This window comes from Gobio gobio (assembly GCF_949357685.1).
Source record: "Gobio gobio genome assembly, chromosome: 14".
NCBI lineage: Eukaryota > Metazoa > Chordata > Actinopteri > Cypriniformes > Gobionidae > Gobio > Gobio gobio.
The window spans coordinates 34,905,689-34,920,517 of record NC_137107.1 but is presented as its reverse complement, the minus strand read 5'-3'; the positions used below and the strand labels follow the sequence as shown (position 1 = coordinate 34,920,517).

The following is a 14,829-nucleotide window of genomic DNA, read 5'->3' as shown; positions in this document are numbered from 1 at the left end:
ACAGTAAGATTGTGAAATATGATTACAATTTTATAGAAGAGTTCAAATATATTCCATGTTTTATTCCTGTGATGGCAAAACTGAAAACTGAATCTTTACTCCAGCCTTCAGTGTCACATGATCCTTCTGAAATGCTCAAGAAACAGTTCTTTTTATTATCAATATTGAATCCTATTTTGCTGCTTAATATTTTTGTGGAAACCATGATACATTTTTTTTTCGGGATTCTGTGAAAAAGAATGTATCCTTGCAGAACACAAGTATTAATCTTAATGACCCCCCAATAAAAAAAAATTCTAATCCCAAACTTTTGAACAGTATTAAAGGGTTAGTTCACCCAAAAAAAGAAAATTGTGTCATTAATTCCTCACCCTCATGTCGTTCCAAACCCGTAAGACCTTAGTTCATCTTTGGAACAAATGAAGATATTTTTGATGAAATCCGAGAGCTCTCTGACCCCTCCCTAGACAGCAATTTAATCGTCACTTTCAACTTGGTCCAGAAAGGTATTGTTAAATAGTCCATGTTACTCCAGTGGTTCAACCTTAATTTTATGAAGTGACGATAACTTTTTGTGCGCAAAAACAAACAAAAATAACGACTTTATTCAACAATTTCTTCACGTCTGTAAGTCTCCTACGCTGTTGACGTAGTAAATAGATTGCGGAGCTTCTGAGTTACATCCGAGCTACGCCAGAACGCTGGCTTACCATTGGCCGAGTCTGTTCATATGAACACGACGCATGCGTGTGATGCTAACGCAGGAGCTGGCCAACATAAACTGTGTAGGAGACTGACACAGATGAGAAGCAATTTTGGAATAAAGTCATTATTTTTGTTTTGTTTTTACGCACAAAAATTATTCGTCGCTTCATAAAATTAAGGTTGAACCACTGGAGTCTCATGGACTATTTTAATGATGTCTTTCCGGCCTTTCTGGGCTTTGAAAGTGTTAATTAAATAGCGAGCTCTCTGGTTTTATCAAAAATATCTTAATTTGTGTTCTGAAAATGAATGGTCTTACAGGTTTGGAACGACATGAGGGTGAGTGATTAATGACAGAATTTTCATTTTTGAGTGAACTAACACTTTAAACAAACACAGATCTAACCCAATGCCAGTTTAAATTACACTGCAAGCAATTGAAAGTCTAATTTAGACAAGAAATAAAACCACATGAATTTATAAATCTTCCTGTTCAGGTCGTCACAAAGGTCTGTCTATTTAGTAATCGCATATAATATGCAGTCAAAGGTCTCTGATACACAAGTGTCAGATATGAGGCCGCATTCATGTATACAAGAACAACATTTCTAATAAGATGCAGAAAAACAATGAGGTAAGATGCCGGAGTTTGTATTCTGTAAACAAATCTGCTGCCTTCAATTTTTTAAGTACAATCAACTTGGAAGTTTGTCATTCCTACTTAAATTAATTAAAAAAATTGTTTTAGTTTATTTACAGAAATATTAAAATTATCATTAGAAATATTGGACATCAAAATGTACAATCAAAAGGACTAAAAATATAAATAAACCCACCCACCCACACACATTAATGTTCAATGGTACACATGTACCAAAATGGCATTCAATGCTTGAAGCCATCAACCAAAAAGCTTTTACAACAAAAGAACAAAAACACCAGATCTCACCCCTCTGACAGACGTTCAGTATGAGACACGCAAGGAGAATCAAGTGACATGTAGCCATCTTTTGACACCAGAAGACAGAACAAGAGGTCTTCTTCAGCATACAGCGAGCAAAAGCACTGCGCTGCTGCCACATATGAAGTTCTGAACTTCACCTGCGTCCCTCCCTCCTGATTCCACATAGAGATAATACCTGGACTTTACATTTTAACCCCCAGACGAGTGCCAGATCCTTCCTTTAAAGCTCCTTTTATGCAGAACAGACAGCTCAGTTTATTTTAGCCTCAACACCAGATACTTTACCTGACAATGTTACTATTTAGCCAAAATGAACAGCACATTCTGGTCTTACTAACAGTAGCAGATTATAAACCATTTCTAGGGTTCGGCCTGTCAGTAAACCTTGACAGATAAGCAAAGAAACAAGAAATAAAATCAATGCAATAAAAGAGGCAGCGAATGCAGTGCTGGAGGCAAAAATGAATTCATTTATTAAATGTTGTTGTGCAACCCATTTTTGTTCATTTTCACTAAACAATTTAAATGGAAGATTTCGAGTCATAATCTTCAGGCTTGAAATGAAAAAAAGAAAGTGCTGACTTGATGCTGGCTTTTTTAATGTTGTAAATTCAGAATGTTAATAACATTCTCAGGATGTCGTTGTGTCATAATATTTCTAGTCAAGAAAGTCATTGCATCTTCTAATAAAAATGCTGACAAACGGATGTGAAGTGGATCATCAAGTTTATCAGGCAAGATTTACAACCTCCGGATCAGGTTTGAGGGTCCAGATTTATAGTATATAGCTTTAGTAATCATTAAATGACAAGATTCATGTTATATGTTGTAGTTAAGCACAGTCATTTCTCTTAATGAGACGTTTGCCTTACTTTGACATAGCAGGTTGTATCTGAACATTTCCATCAACCTAAAGGGATAGTTCACCCAAAAAATGAAAATTCTTTCATCATTTACTCATCCTCAAGTTGTTCCAAACTTGTATGAATTTCTTTCTTCTGCTGAACACAAAAGATGATATTTTGAAGAATGTTGGTAACCAAACATTGACTTCCATAGTATTCTCCCCCCTACTATGAAAGTCAATGGGGTCCATCAACTTTTTAGTTCCCCATATTCTTCAAAATATCTTCTTTTGTGTTCAGCAGAAGATAGAAATTCATACAAGTTTGTATCAGGACATAATTTTCATTTTTGGGTGAACTATCCCTTTAAATACATGACAAAATAATCGGTTCTGGGAATTTCTTGGAGCACTTTATTATCGTTTCAGGATGTCATTGTTGCACTAAATAACTTTTTATGGTTTGGATGAAGTACTTAACCTTTCCCACTAGGCTTTTCCGTGCTATATATTCATCATTTTCTATATTTGCCGTTTAAAGATCAATGGCCATAAACATAAGTGCATTCTTCTCTCTTTGTTGCCACGTGTTAATCTGCACATGAAGTTAAAAACCAATCAAAAATAATGAGGACGACCTCTCCTCTAGTTTCGGCGTAAGCGTTTTATCCATCCACCCATACAAGAGAGTCCTGTTCTTTCTCAGCCTTGGCACATCAGGAGTCCTAGAATATTGTGTCCTCCGACTGAGCTGTCGTATATCCCAAGTAACTCACTCAATACCCGTCATCTGCCCAGGTCACTTCATAGTCTGGGTAATGGGTTTTTATCTTCTCTGTGGAGACAGAATGCTTTGCTCTCCCAAATCCCTGGAACAAAAAAAAGAACTGATTATTGGATCATTTCCTTCGAGGGGTATAACGTTCAACACTGGAACATCATGCATACCATGGAATAACCGTAGACGTGGATCTTCTTTGCATCACTGTCATGTTTGATTCTTCCACCTCCGAGACACTCACAATCCAATCCTCCACTTTTCTCCAGTTCTCCAGCCACACGGTCATAGATATCAGCTTAAGAAGATACAACGTTATGAAGGTATTGTAGCGAGACACAAATAAACGTTTGTCCTAAAACTGTAACATTATAAAATGATATGGTAATAAACTATTTTGTATTTATTTATACTAAGTGTTTCATTGCAGTTTAGTTGTTGTAAACGGTTGTAAACCATAATACAGAGGAAATATAGATAAATATAAACAGATGATTTTATCACATTAAACATTGATGGCCAATTTGAGTTGTTTTGGAAACATTTATTATTTGGTCTTTTGGAGAATTGTAAAATAAATGGTATTCTTTCAATGGCAAAATTCCATGTTAACAAATGTAAGTTCTCCTGTAAAAAAAAACAGTTTTACATCAAAGAAATATAACTTTATATCGACTCAATCCGATTTTCTATTAAGCAAAAAGCAGTTAAAACTTTGAAAATGTGTAAATGTTTGCATGTAAATCAACTATTTGTTACATTTTCTAATATTTGTAACACTCTTCTTTTGCCGTTAATAAAAAACAGATTTGTTTAAGAAACACCACGATTGTATTCTAACAACAGCAATGTAAGTCAATAGAAGATTTTATTTTACTTACAATGTAATCTTTTTTTAAAGAGACAAAGTTTATCAAAACTCAGCGAATCTATATTTATTCTCTCTAACGTTAAACATAAAGCCAAAATAATTGTCATTTGTCAGCTGTTATTCAACTACAGCCCTTAATACTATTTTAAAATGTATATTCTGACATATTCAAAACCTAGGCTATGTGGCTCGTGTTGTTAATACATGTGCACAGACTGCACACTCCTCCTGTCATTCATTCAAGCACATGAACGTATCCCTACCATGATACTCGGCCCAAGCGTATCCTCTTACAATATCAACATATGAATCGTCGTTTTTGCTGTGAACCCGTATGAGGACGTATTTGAAGACTCCGTTGGGATCTAAATCAACCTCTGGGATTTTAGCAAGACGTTCGGCGGACATTATTGCAAAAGCAGCACTGAAAAATCTCAACACAACAGCCCAGTTTAGAACAGCAACAGAAAAGCACTTCATTAACAACTGCTGTGTTTTTGCGTACTTGAATGCACATGTTCATGTTAGCGACACCTACCGGGTTGGAGAAAAATGACCACAGCCATTGAATATCACAATGTTACGTGTTGGGTTTTTATGCAAAACAACGAGGTTGAATTTTTGTGTAGTAATATTTTGAATATAGGTACGTTTTGTTTACGAAGAGCTCAGATGCCAAAGCCTCTAAAAGCCTCTTCTTCGGTGAGATAAATGAGATAACGATACCGAGTGAATGCTCTCCGCATATAGTATACATTCATAAAATACTTTCACTTCAAAACCACTAAATCCCATAGACAGTAAATCCCAGCCTCTGCCCATTCGGAAGTACCGGTACTTAGGTAGAAACCTAGAAGCCTGACAAAAATGCTTATTTTAAAGAAAAATGTCAGACGGACTTAAAGGCTTTTGCATCTGAAGTCTTGTAGATTTAAAATGAATTGAAAATGTATTTCCATCCTTAAAGCAGAGGAAAAGGAGTGCCTTAAAACTATAAAATACTTGTAATCTTACATTTAATTTATTTAAAACATTGGAAATACAGTTACTGTCCTAACATTAAAACTGTGGTAACACGGTAATAGCCACCACTGCGTCAACACCTATATACATGAAATGAAAAACTAACTAATTAAATAAAATGACAAAAATCCACATTATTTACCATAGATATTTGTTATATAGTATCACCATCTGATATAATTTTACTTTTGAAAATAAGGGGCTTCTTAGACTTTTTGTTTTTTTAAGTAGTAACAAATTGCACTTTGCTATTTTGGTTGTGATAAGTATGGTTCAATGAAAAAATTCTGCAAGGCCTAATGGTCTAATCTTTAAATTGTGAAACTTACATAATTAACCAAGCACTCTTTAATCGAACTGCTGTTTTACAGAGAGATTATGTGTGTGTAAGACTCACTAGAGCCCACAAAACATTCAACACATGCTTATTTGCACAAATGTTTATTTATTCAGACTAGGGAAAGCACTGCCATAGTTGATGCATAAACATTTTTATTCATAAAATACATTTTGAAAAGAACATAAAAGGACAGAATGACTATCTGCAAATAAGAGTGGTTACTCTAGAGAAAAGTGCACTCCGAGCACCTCTCTAGGGCTCTTCAGGAGCTCTGTGGCTGTATCAAACTCGATCGGTATCGTCTTCTTTTCAGCCTTGAGTTCTCGCTCCATTAGCTGCCATACAAAATGTGGAGGGTATAATGATTAGTTGAACAATTTTAAACTTACACAACACATGGCAACCATCACTATCAAAATTTACAAATCATGTTCTAGTAGTTTATGGATAAAATGTTGCTAATTACCTCAAAAGTAGAGAGCTCTAGCAGCGCACTGATGTCATCCTCTTGTTCAGAAAGTGGCTCATTGATCATCATGGCGGCCTTGGACACATCTGGATGGTAATGCTTCTGTAATGTCTAAAAAAAAAAAGAAAAAAAAGTGCCTTTTTCATGGATATCTTTTTAGATATTCAAAGGTTAATTCGTTGTTTGTGGATGGTGAGTCTGTCAAAATGTCAATTAAAAAAGCGCCAAACAAGTATCAATATGAATAGCCTTGGATTTGGTCTTACCTGGATCTCCCACAGGCTGCTCTCCAGAGCATGACACTGAGCCGGATCTTTCTCTTCCATCACATACGGGTCATCACAAGGCTCTGATTTAAAGCATTGACAAGAATAATTATTGATAAAAAATACAGAAAAAAAAGACAATTGTTCCTGTATACCACCTCATAAATTCTGGTTAAAATGAGGATTGGTTAAATAAATACATAAATACATAAAAATAAAATAAATGTATATAATTTAAATAAACAAAACATTAATGATTCAATAAAAATGAACAAAATAATACATGTATACAAATAAATAAATAAAAACGGATAAATAATACAAAAAATAAACAAAACAAAAATGTATACAATTCATATTTAAATAAACAAAAATTGAAAAACAAAAATAAATACAAGTGCAAAAAAATTAATACACACACATACATATTATATATATATAAATAAATAATAAAATATAGATAAATACATACACATACATACATACATATACATATACATATATATATATATATATATATATATATATATATATATATATATATATATATATATATATATATATATATATACATATACATATATATATACATACATACATATATATATATATATATATAGTAATAAACACAAAATGTGTATATTTTACATTCATAAAATACTTATATAATAAACAAAATAATTTAATATGTAAACAATAAACAAAATTAATTAATTAATACAAACACAAATAAAAATTGATACATCAAATTATTTATATTTAAAACAAAAATACATAAATAAATAAATGTTAAATAAATAAGTAAAAAATAAATATGAATATTTATAGCTAAATAGCAACTAATATTAATTAAATAAATATACATAAATAATTAATAATTTGAACATTCTATCAGCGAGATACCTTCTGCAGCACTGGGTTTGTGGATGAGAACTTTGCATGAGGGGTGCCGGCGAATGAGATTACAGATGAATGGCAGAAGTATGAGGAGAGCTGTAGGTGGCGCTGTGAGAGAAAGACGAGCGAGGCGCTTCACAAACGCTGCCACAAGGTAGACTGGCAGATGTCTGTCAGAGAGGTCAGATCATATTTAAGAACAAAACATGACACTGATAGACTGCTTATATCGATCTTTGGTCAAAAGAAGTGTATCAAGATTAAACTTACGTTGAAGACAGGAAAATGTTTGCCAGGTGGAAAAAACGTGCTCTGTACTTGACATGGAAGATAGAGGGATCCAGCAGACTGTACAGCTTTTTATAAAAATCTGGGTAATCCCTAAACAACAAAGACAGACATGGCTTTTTTTTTTAAATATGAAGGTGTTGATATAGATCAGAGAATTGCCATTTGAAATGGTTTAATACTTACAAATTATGTTCATGAATGAGAACGAACAAGCCATTCAGAGCTAACAAACTGATCGCTCCACCTGGGTCGAACACACACAGAATAATGTATTACAAAAACATATATGTGATAAATAGTAATTAATTACAATCAATTAAGAACATGCAAATATATTCAAAATAGTCATATAATCAATCCGGTATGAGTTATTGGGCCTGTTACACTAAACAACCAATGTGTCTAATTGCATGTGATAAGAAACAATAACACTATCGAAAGGAATAAACATTTACATTTAACCATTTAAAGCAGCACTAGGTAACTTTTCAACCTTTATAATATATTTTCAAACCTCTTGTGATGATACATCGACTTACAATAGGTTGAATGACACGTCTGCCATAGCCTGACGGGGTCTGTATCGTTTTTAATCGTACTTTTAAACTTCGGGTTTCGGGTAGTAACCCGAGAAAAAAAAGAACTACAAAATTCGACTGCTTTACGGCATATACGTCACTTCCACCCCCACTTCCTTAAATTCAGACATGCGAGCCCAACTATCATTTGTTTGCCGAATGTTATAGTCATGGCCGAAGCAGCACAGAAAAATAAGAAAGCAAAGCTTTTGACGGAGGAAAGCAAAAAGAGGAAACGAGAAAGTGATGGGATTAAAGGCAGGACGAGGATCAACATTGGGCCAGCGTTTGCTCGTTGGCGTGAGCTGAAGGAGGAGGGGCTACATTCTTGCAAATAAATACGTAAGACGTACAAAATCATATTTTAGGATACCTAACATGTCTGTGATATTTGTTTATTTGTCTTGCCTCAAGCTATAATTAGGGTTGGGCAACGTTTTGATTTGAACGATTCTGATTCCGATTCCAATTCTTAGTTTCGATTACGGTTCTTTTCGATTCTCGATTCCGATTCTTTGAGGGGTGGAGTCACAACATGTCACAGGTGCATTTCAAAGAGGAAAATTGTATTTTGATTCAATAATGAGTTTTAGTTTTGGGACTTTCTCCGCTGGCATTTTCACTTGCTTTGCTGCAAAGGTGAATGAAGTTTCACACCGAGTCCCGGTTTAACAATAGCATTAACAGCAGTCACATTAGGACTGCTACTAGCGTGGGCAATTTGCGTATAGCTACATTTATCTACGAGGGGGAAAAATAATTTCAGTAACGTTGTTGTTCACCACAATTCGCAATTTGGTCAAGGGCTTTGTTATTACACTTCAATCACTTACCTGATTATGATGAGGTGGGATAATGTTAGTTCACCCTGAAATGAAAATAAAGCCATCTTTTACTCACCCATCTGTTGTTCAAATGCGCGTGTTCCTGTGTGTGCGCACTCCAAGCCGCAGTAACCTCGTGCAATATTGTCATGACAACCGGTACACAATATTCACTTAAGGAGGTTATATTATTAGTATTATTTCTTATCATATACGTTATAGAAAAGACGAGAATCACGTTTTTTTTCTATCGTGGGTGCAATGACAACAGTGCGAGTTATTATAGTAGGCATGAGCGCCGGCGGCTGCTGACGGCTCAGTATAAACAGAGGAGTGCGCTCAGAATAACGGCTGAGCTCAGTGTTTTGACTGAATAATACGGTTTCTTTCTCGCAAAACCTTATAGTGTGCCCCCTGAACACTTTCCATATGGCGCGCGTCTCCCTGTATCGTTGCGTGATACATTTGTTTATTTTTTGTAATGTTTTAGCTGATCGACAATCACTGCCATAATAGGAAGGAGTGCATGCAGGAACAGTGTTTTAAATGTCATAGGACATAGGGCACTGGGACAACATCAGGGTAAGTAAAAGAAGGCTTTATTTTCATTTCAGGGTGAACTATCCCTTTAATAACGTTGGTTAGCGCAGGGTTGCCCGAGGAGGACAGTGGACCTGCGCAGCATTTCAAACACGCTACACTCGTTAATTTATACACCACATATTTGTAGTGCATCCTCCCGTGCAAGAAATAAGTTTGTCATATGTGTTGCACTGTGCAGGCTTTTTAAAAAAAAGTGAAATAAAGCCACACTTTTGAGCGCCGCTTATCGTGCTCCATGGCTGCAACAGAACAAACGGGCACGGCAAGCACTTCCGAAAACTTGCGCGTTTGGAACCGATGATCGGAATCGAAAACAAAATTTCAAAACGATTCCAATGGCATCGTTTTTTTTTTAAACGGTTCCAAGTTGGAACCGGTTCTCGATGCCCAACCCTAGCTATAATGCAAATCGATTTCTCCAATTTGCAGATTAATCTATGGTAGCTTGATATTATAACGATATATGGTTATTATTACCTACCACTCAAACATTGAATTGAAGTAATATAGATTCTGTAAAACGGGAACCCAGGGTTTTTCCTACATTGAAAATGTTTTGCTGGCCGCCAAAACAAATTTTTGTCCCGCCAATTTGTCCCGAGTTATTGTGATTTATGAATGATGTAGAATAGATGCTGCACTTGTAACTGAGTGACAGAGAGAACGATCAGAGCTCCTCCCCTGCTCGCACTCTCTCTGTCTTTAAAAATAAGCATTCTTAGCTTTCTAATATTTCACATATTACGTTAATCAAAATCAAAAGGTCGGAAGACCGAATCCATGTTGTACGTGGCGCTATCAGACGATGTTTTCCTTTAATTACCGCTGGGTGTGAAATGCGCTCAAAAAACATTGACTGATTCTCTGACCAGCTGACATAAACCATACTTTCAATAAACGAGAAACAAATCCTATTCGGTTATGAAGTGTTTTCTGTGTGTTGACAAATCTTTTGCGATGTTCTAACAGACGGGATTCGCACACAAAGCGCCTGCTAATGTCCGATTCGCCATAATGACTCCTTTGAACCGAATCATTTTAACGACTGGTTAGAACAACTGATCTGTCCAACACTGAACTAACGAATCAGTTTAATCATTTACTCTGAACACGTCTGAAATGAGAACACAAGTGTGCTTACACAATTTAGCAAGAGTGGGTGTAAGAGTTAGTTTTAATTGTCCACAGTCTTTCAGCTTATTTATGTTCATAATACGTAGTAAAATAAATAGCCTATAAATCACTTAGTTTAGACTGGAGTGAGGTGAACCCAGAACAAAGTTGTTGTTAGCTAGCTGATCATTTTATGAAATTGTATATGGTAGAAGATTAGGCTATTTGTTCATTTTTTTATTACTACTTTTTAATATTGATATGATTATATACCAAAACAATTATCAGTAAATAGTGTAAAAATGAGGAACAAAAACAAACATCAAGGTATCCCACATGAAAAAATACTATAGTATATTATAGTATTTACTACACTTTGTTAATTTACTGTAGTATATTTACTATAGTACGGTTCAAAAACACTATAGTATTTACTAGAGTAATTTTACTATAATATACTACAGTATTTTTTCATGTGGGATCAAAATAAGATAAGCAAAAGTTACAAACTTTCTTTGAATTAATTTAAAATGTATTGTCAGTATTGCGCAGATCACGTGGGTAGGGTACTTTTTTACTGTGCGTGCGTGCGTGTGTATGGATGACCATGTCTGTCAGCCACCACCGAAGACCATTTTTGACCCAGGAAAAACCCTGGAACCAATAGACTAGGCTACTATAATGACGCTGGCTTGTAAACATGAGCATCGCGATCATTTGGCGTTTGAAAAAAAAAAAAAACCCCATGAAATTATATTCATATGACATGCTGAAACATATGCCACTGTACCTAGGATGAAGACATTTCACACGCGACGCAAGCAGAACCATCTATGAGCAGAACACCTGCATGTGAACTCCTGCAGTGTTCAGGGCTATCATGCTTGTCATGTCAATAAATGCACGTGCGATGCATCCCCTGATGTAGAATGACAGATTTTACGACAGTAGTAGAGGACAATACTGTTTCCCAACTGTAGGGGGACCCAGAGAGCAAAACCTACCTAGTGCTGCTTTAACAGACTACTGACGATTCAAAAGAAATCAATTGCATGTTTTTATGAATGGAAATGGATGCAAATGCCATCACAGCACAAATAAAGTAAAGCCTGAGCTAACCAATTTCATAGGCGGCGCTCAGGAAGTCAATCATCAGTGTGGGATCACTCATCTGTGGCAGTATGGACTCATGAAGGATGACCAGGATCTTCTTGTACAAGCTGCTAGGTAACTATGGGAACCCACAACACAGTCAAAAAAAACCTCAGGAAAGGTCTTTATACACAAGGAGTATGTAATAAGAATCACTAGAAACAGAGTTTATTTACCTTGTACTTGAGAAACACCAACCACATTTGCTCAAAAGCTCGTTTATGCTCCTGTAAGAAAAATACATGTATTTGTGATGTCAGAACAAACTTTGGAAAGAACAAATATAAAAGCAGAAATGTTATATTGTATTTACCTTTAATCTGGCTGCTTTCCAGTCCTCATGTTTGGCTTATAAAATCATAGAAAATGGTATTTATAAAGGTACACAGTTTTGTATGAAATGCAGTGTATATGGTGGTCAAAAGATTAGAATAATTAAGATTTTTTTTAAATGTTTTTGAAAGAAGTCTCTTCTGCTCACCAAGGCTAAATTTATTTGATTAAAAATACAGTAAAAACAGTAATATTGTGAAATATTAATACATTTTAAAATAACTTTTCTATTATAATACATAATAAAATGTCAATTATTCCTGTGATAGCGAAGCTGAATTATCAGAATTTTTACTCCAGTCTCACATGATCCTTCAGAAATCATTCTAATATGCTGATTTACTGCTTAATTATTATAATTTATTATTAGTGTTCAATTATTAATAATGGTTGTTATTATTAATGTCGAAAAACCTTTTTTGTGGAAAATGTGATACATTTTTTTTTCAGGATTCTTTGATGAATAGAAAATTCAAAAGAGCAGCATTTATTTGAAATATAATCTTTTATATCTTAAAATAAATTCAAATAGAATACAGTTAAATTGTAATAATATTTCACAATAATTCCTGTTTTTACGGTATTTCTCATCAAATAAATGAATCCTTGGTAAGGATGAGAGACAGAAATATTAAAAGTTAAAAACAAACTTACTCTCTTGCTTGACAAGGAAATTATTCATTTCTGATGCTTGGCTGGGTATGTTGATGGTTGAAAGGAGTGTGAACGCATTATTCTGATATACTGGAATCACGGCCTAAAAACAGATTCAATTTAAAAAATAAGCCTGTTTAACTGCTAAACATAGAAAAAAATATATGCAAAAAGTCTTTAAAATGCAAACATTATAGAAAAAACTGGCAATGTAAACTAACCACACTCACCCTTTTGTTTCTGTCCATGACTCTGGTTATGTTGTCTCGTACTGAAGTCATGACGTAGTAGCGCACGTCATCCATCTCCATAAACTCTTGAAACCTGGAGATGAGCAATGACATGTCCTCTTTCTCCGAGAGAAGATGCTTCACCAGGGCCTGTGAACATGAGAGCGAGACACTTTATACCGATATGAAGTCAGAGTGAGGAACAAACATCAGTATTAGTTATAAAGAAAACCAACCAGTATGAGCTCCCTGGGGAAGTTGTGGTGTTCACTCCAGTCCAGATTCTGGAGAGGGTGTTTGCCTTCTGCAGCAACAAACTTCATCAGGGCACAGAGGGACGTCTCCTGAAAATATGACAAAAATGGACATCAATCATAATAAATAATATAAAATATAGACATTACATAAACTTGAACAGAATACTGAAATAAGTTAAAAGGTAAGTACTAATAAGTAATAAAAATGACTAAAATTACTCAAACAAGAAGCTAAAATTACTAAATCAAACTAAAATGAAAACATAAAAATAAAATCTAATTTAAAATATTATTAATAAATAAATAAAAGTAAAATAGCACGAGTCTGTCAGTTAATTGCATATCTCATGACCCTTAGACATTTTTTCTATTCAGATTTACTTTATATGCAAATGTAAACTTGATTAATAGACCAAGTTTTTACAAACTAAATCATCATGCTACTTGAATCAACTCACTCACCTTCACTTGGAAAGCTTCATGTCCTATATTTTCCAGAAGTTGTTCCACGCAACTATTGTAACGGTGTCTCATAAATATATGGTACTTCTCATCAGCACTGCGATCACCTGGAAAGAGACTGTTTACTTAGATTTGACCCAACCAAACACACACACGTCTGGTTTACTATCTTTGAAGGGAACTCGCCATAGACGTAATGTTTTGTATACTGTACAAATGTACACAAACTATTCCTTGTGAGGTAAATCACAAACAGTAATTTACCATGCATGAGGTCGTCTTCTTCAGGCAGCTCACCGACATGTAGATCTCCTCTGTCTAACAACTCACAGAAAATCTTACTGCAAGCATTGGTGGCGAAAATGATTTCTTTTTCCTTTTCGGACTGCAAGAGGGAAATATGGATATTTATTGATTAACAGTTAATTCATAGAACTGAACATAACGTGTCGAATTCATTCACTATGAAATAAGAATCACATACCGGCAAATATTCAATGACGTCGAATATGTCGTTAGCATGTTTCCTGCTTTGAATTATACGATCTGTTTTAGTATTGATATCTTTCTTATATGAAACCTGGCTGCTTTCTTTCACGTTGCTGTCCCTGGACGGCGCCATGATTGTTGCTCTAATCTGTGTTGTCGTGTTCCCGTCAAAGCGTGCGGTCGCCCCTAGTGGCCAGCGTGTTTCCATGAAAAATTATTAAAGTGGTAGAATAGCAGTTCATTACGACGTATCCAAATAATAATTACTTCTTTTGAACTTTTCACTCAGTTTTTATTTTCCAAATAAATGCCTATTAATGTTGTAAGGTGTTGTCGAAAGTCATATTTGTCACGTGACACCAGTTACTTTTCACTGCGTCCATCAGGCTGGACCAATCATAATGGTTTGTGATTACAGAGTAAGGAATTTTATTTAATAGTTTTACACGTTTTCCAGGTCCGATTTCCAGTTGTCTGTCAAATGCCAATCATTGAATGCATTGCATTTAAAAGATGGCACGTTCTATGTCTTCAGCAAAAGAAAAAAACGCCTTGATATTTGAATGCGACTCAATGGAGCATTCGGCGTCTGAGCTCCAATAACGTGGTCACGCATCAAACGTTTCTAATTCACAAAAGTAAAACCCACGAAACTGTTACAATCTAATACTCACACTAAAGCTAAT

At 34.9% G+C, this 14,829-nt stretch overlaps 2 protein-coding genes across 2 annotated transcripts; both read right to left on the bottom strand.

The window, feature by feature from the left end:
• Positions 1-2,120: 2,120 nt before the first annotated feature.
• On the bottom strand, positions 2,121-5,614 carry phpt1 (phosphohistidine phosphatase 1). Its single transcript, XM_079835327.1, has 3 exons — positions 4,426-5,614; positions 3,462-3,589; positions 2,121-3,382 (listed from the first exon to the last, which is right to left on the bottom strand). Exons 1-3 carry the CDS (start codon positions 4,640-4,642, stop codon positions 3,290-3,292), a joined length of 438 nt encoding a protein of 145 aa, XP_079691453.1. The 5' UTR covers positions 4,643-5,614; the 3' UTR covers positions 2,121-3,289.
• On the bottom strand, positions 5,517-14,306 carry noc4l (nucleolar complex associated 4 homolog). The gene is made up of 15 exons (XM_079835326.1): positions 14,139-14,306; positions 13,919-14,039; positions 13,655-13,761; positions 13,172-13,279; positions 12,936-13,085; positions 12,706-12,808; positions 12,032-12,066; positions 11,895-11,945; positions 11,686-11,797; positions 7,632-7,692; positions 7,428-7,538; positions 7,164-7,327; positions 6,261-6,343; positions 5,992-6,105; positions 5,517-5,860 (listed from the first exon to the last, which is right to left on the bottom strand). Exons 1-15 carry the CDS (start codon positions 14,274-14,276, stop codon positions 5,744-5,746), a joined length of 1,575 nt encoding a protein of 524 aa, XP_079691452.1. The 5' UTR covers positions 14,277-14,306; the 3' UTR covers positions 5,517-5,743.
• Between the last annotated feature and the right edge of the window lie 523 nt (positions 14,307-14,829).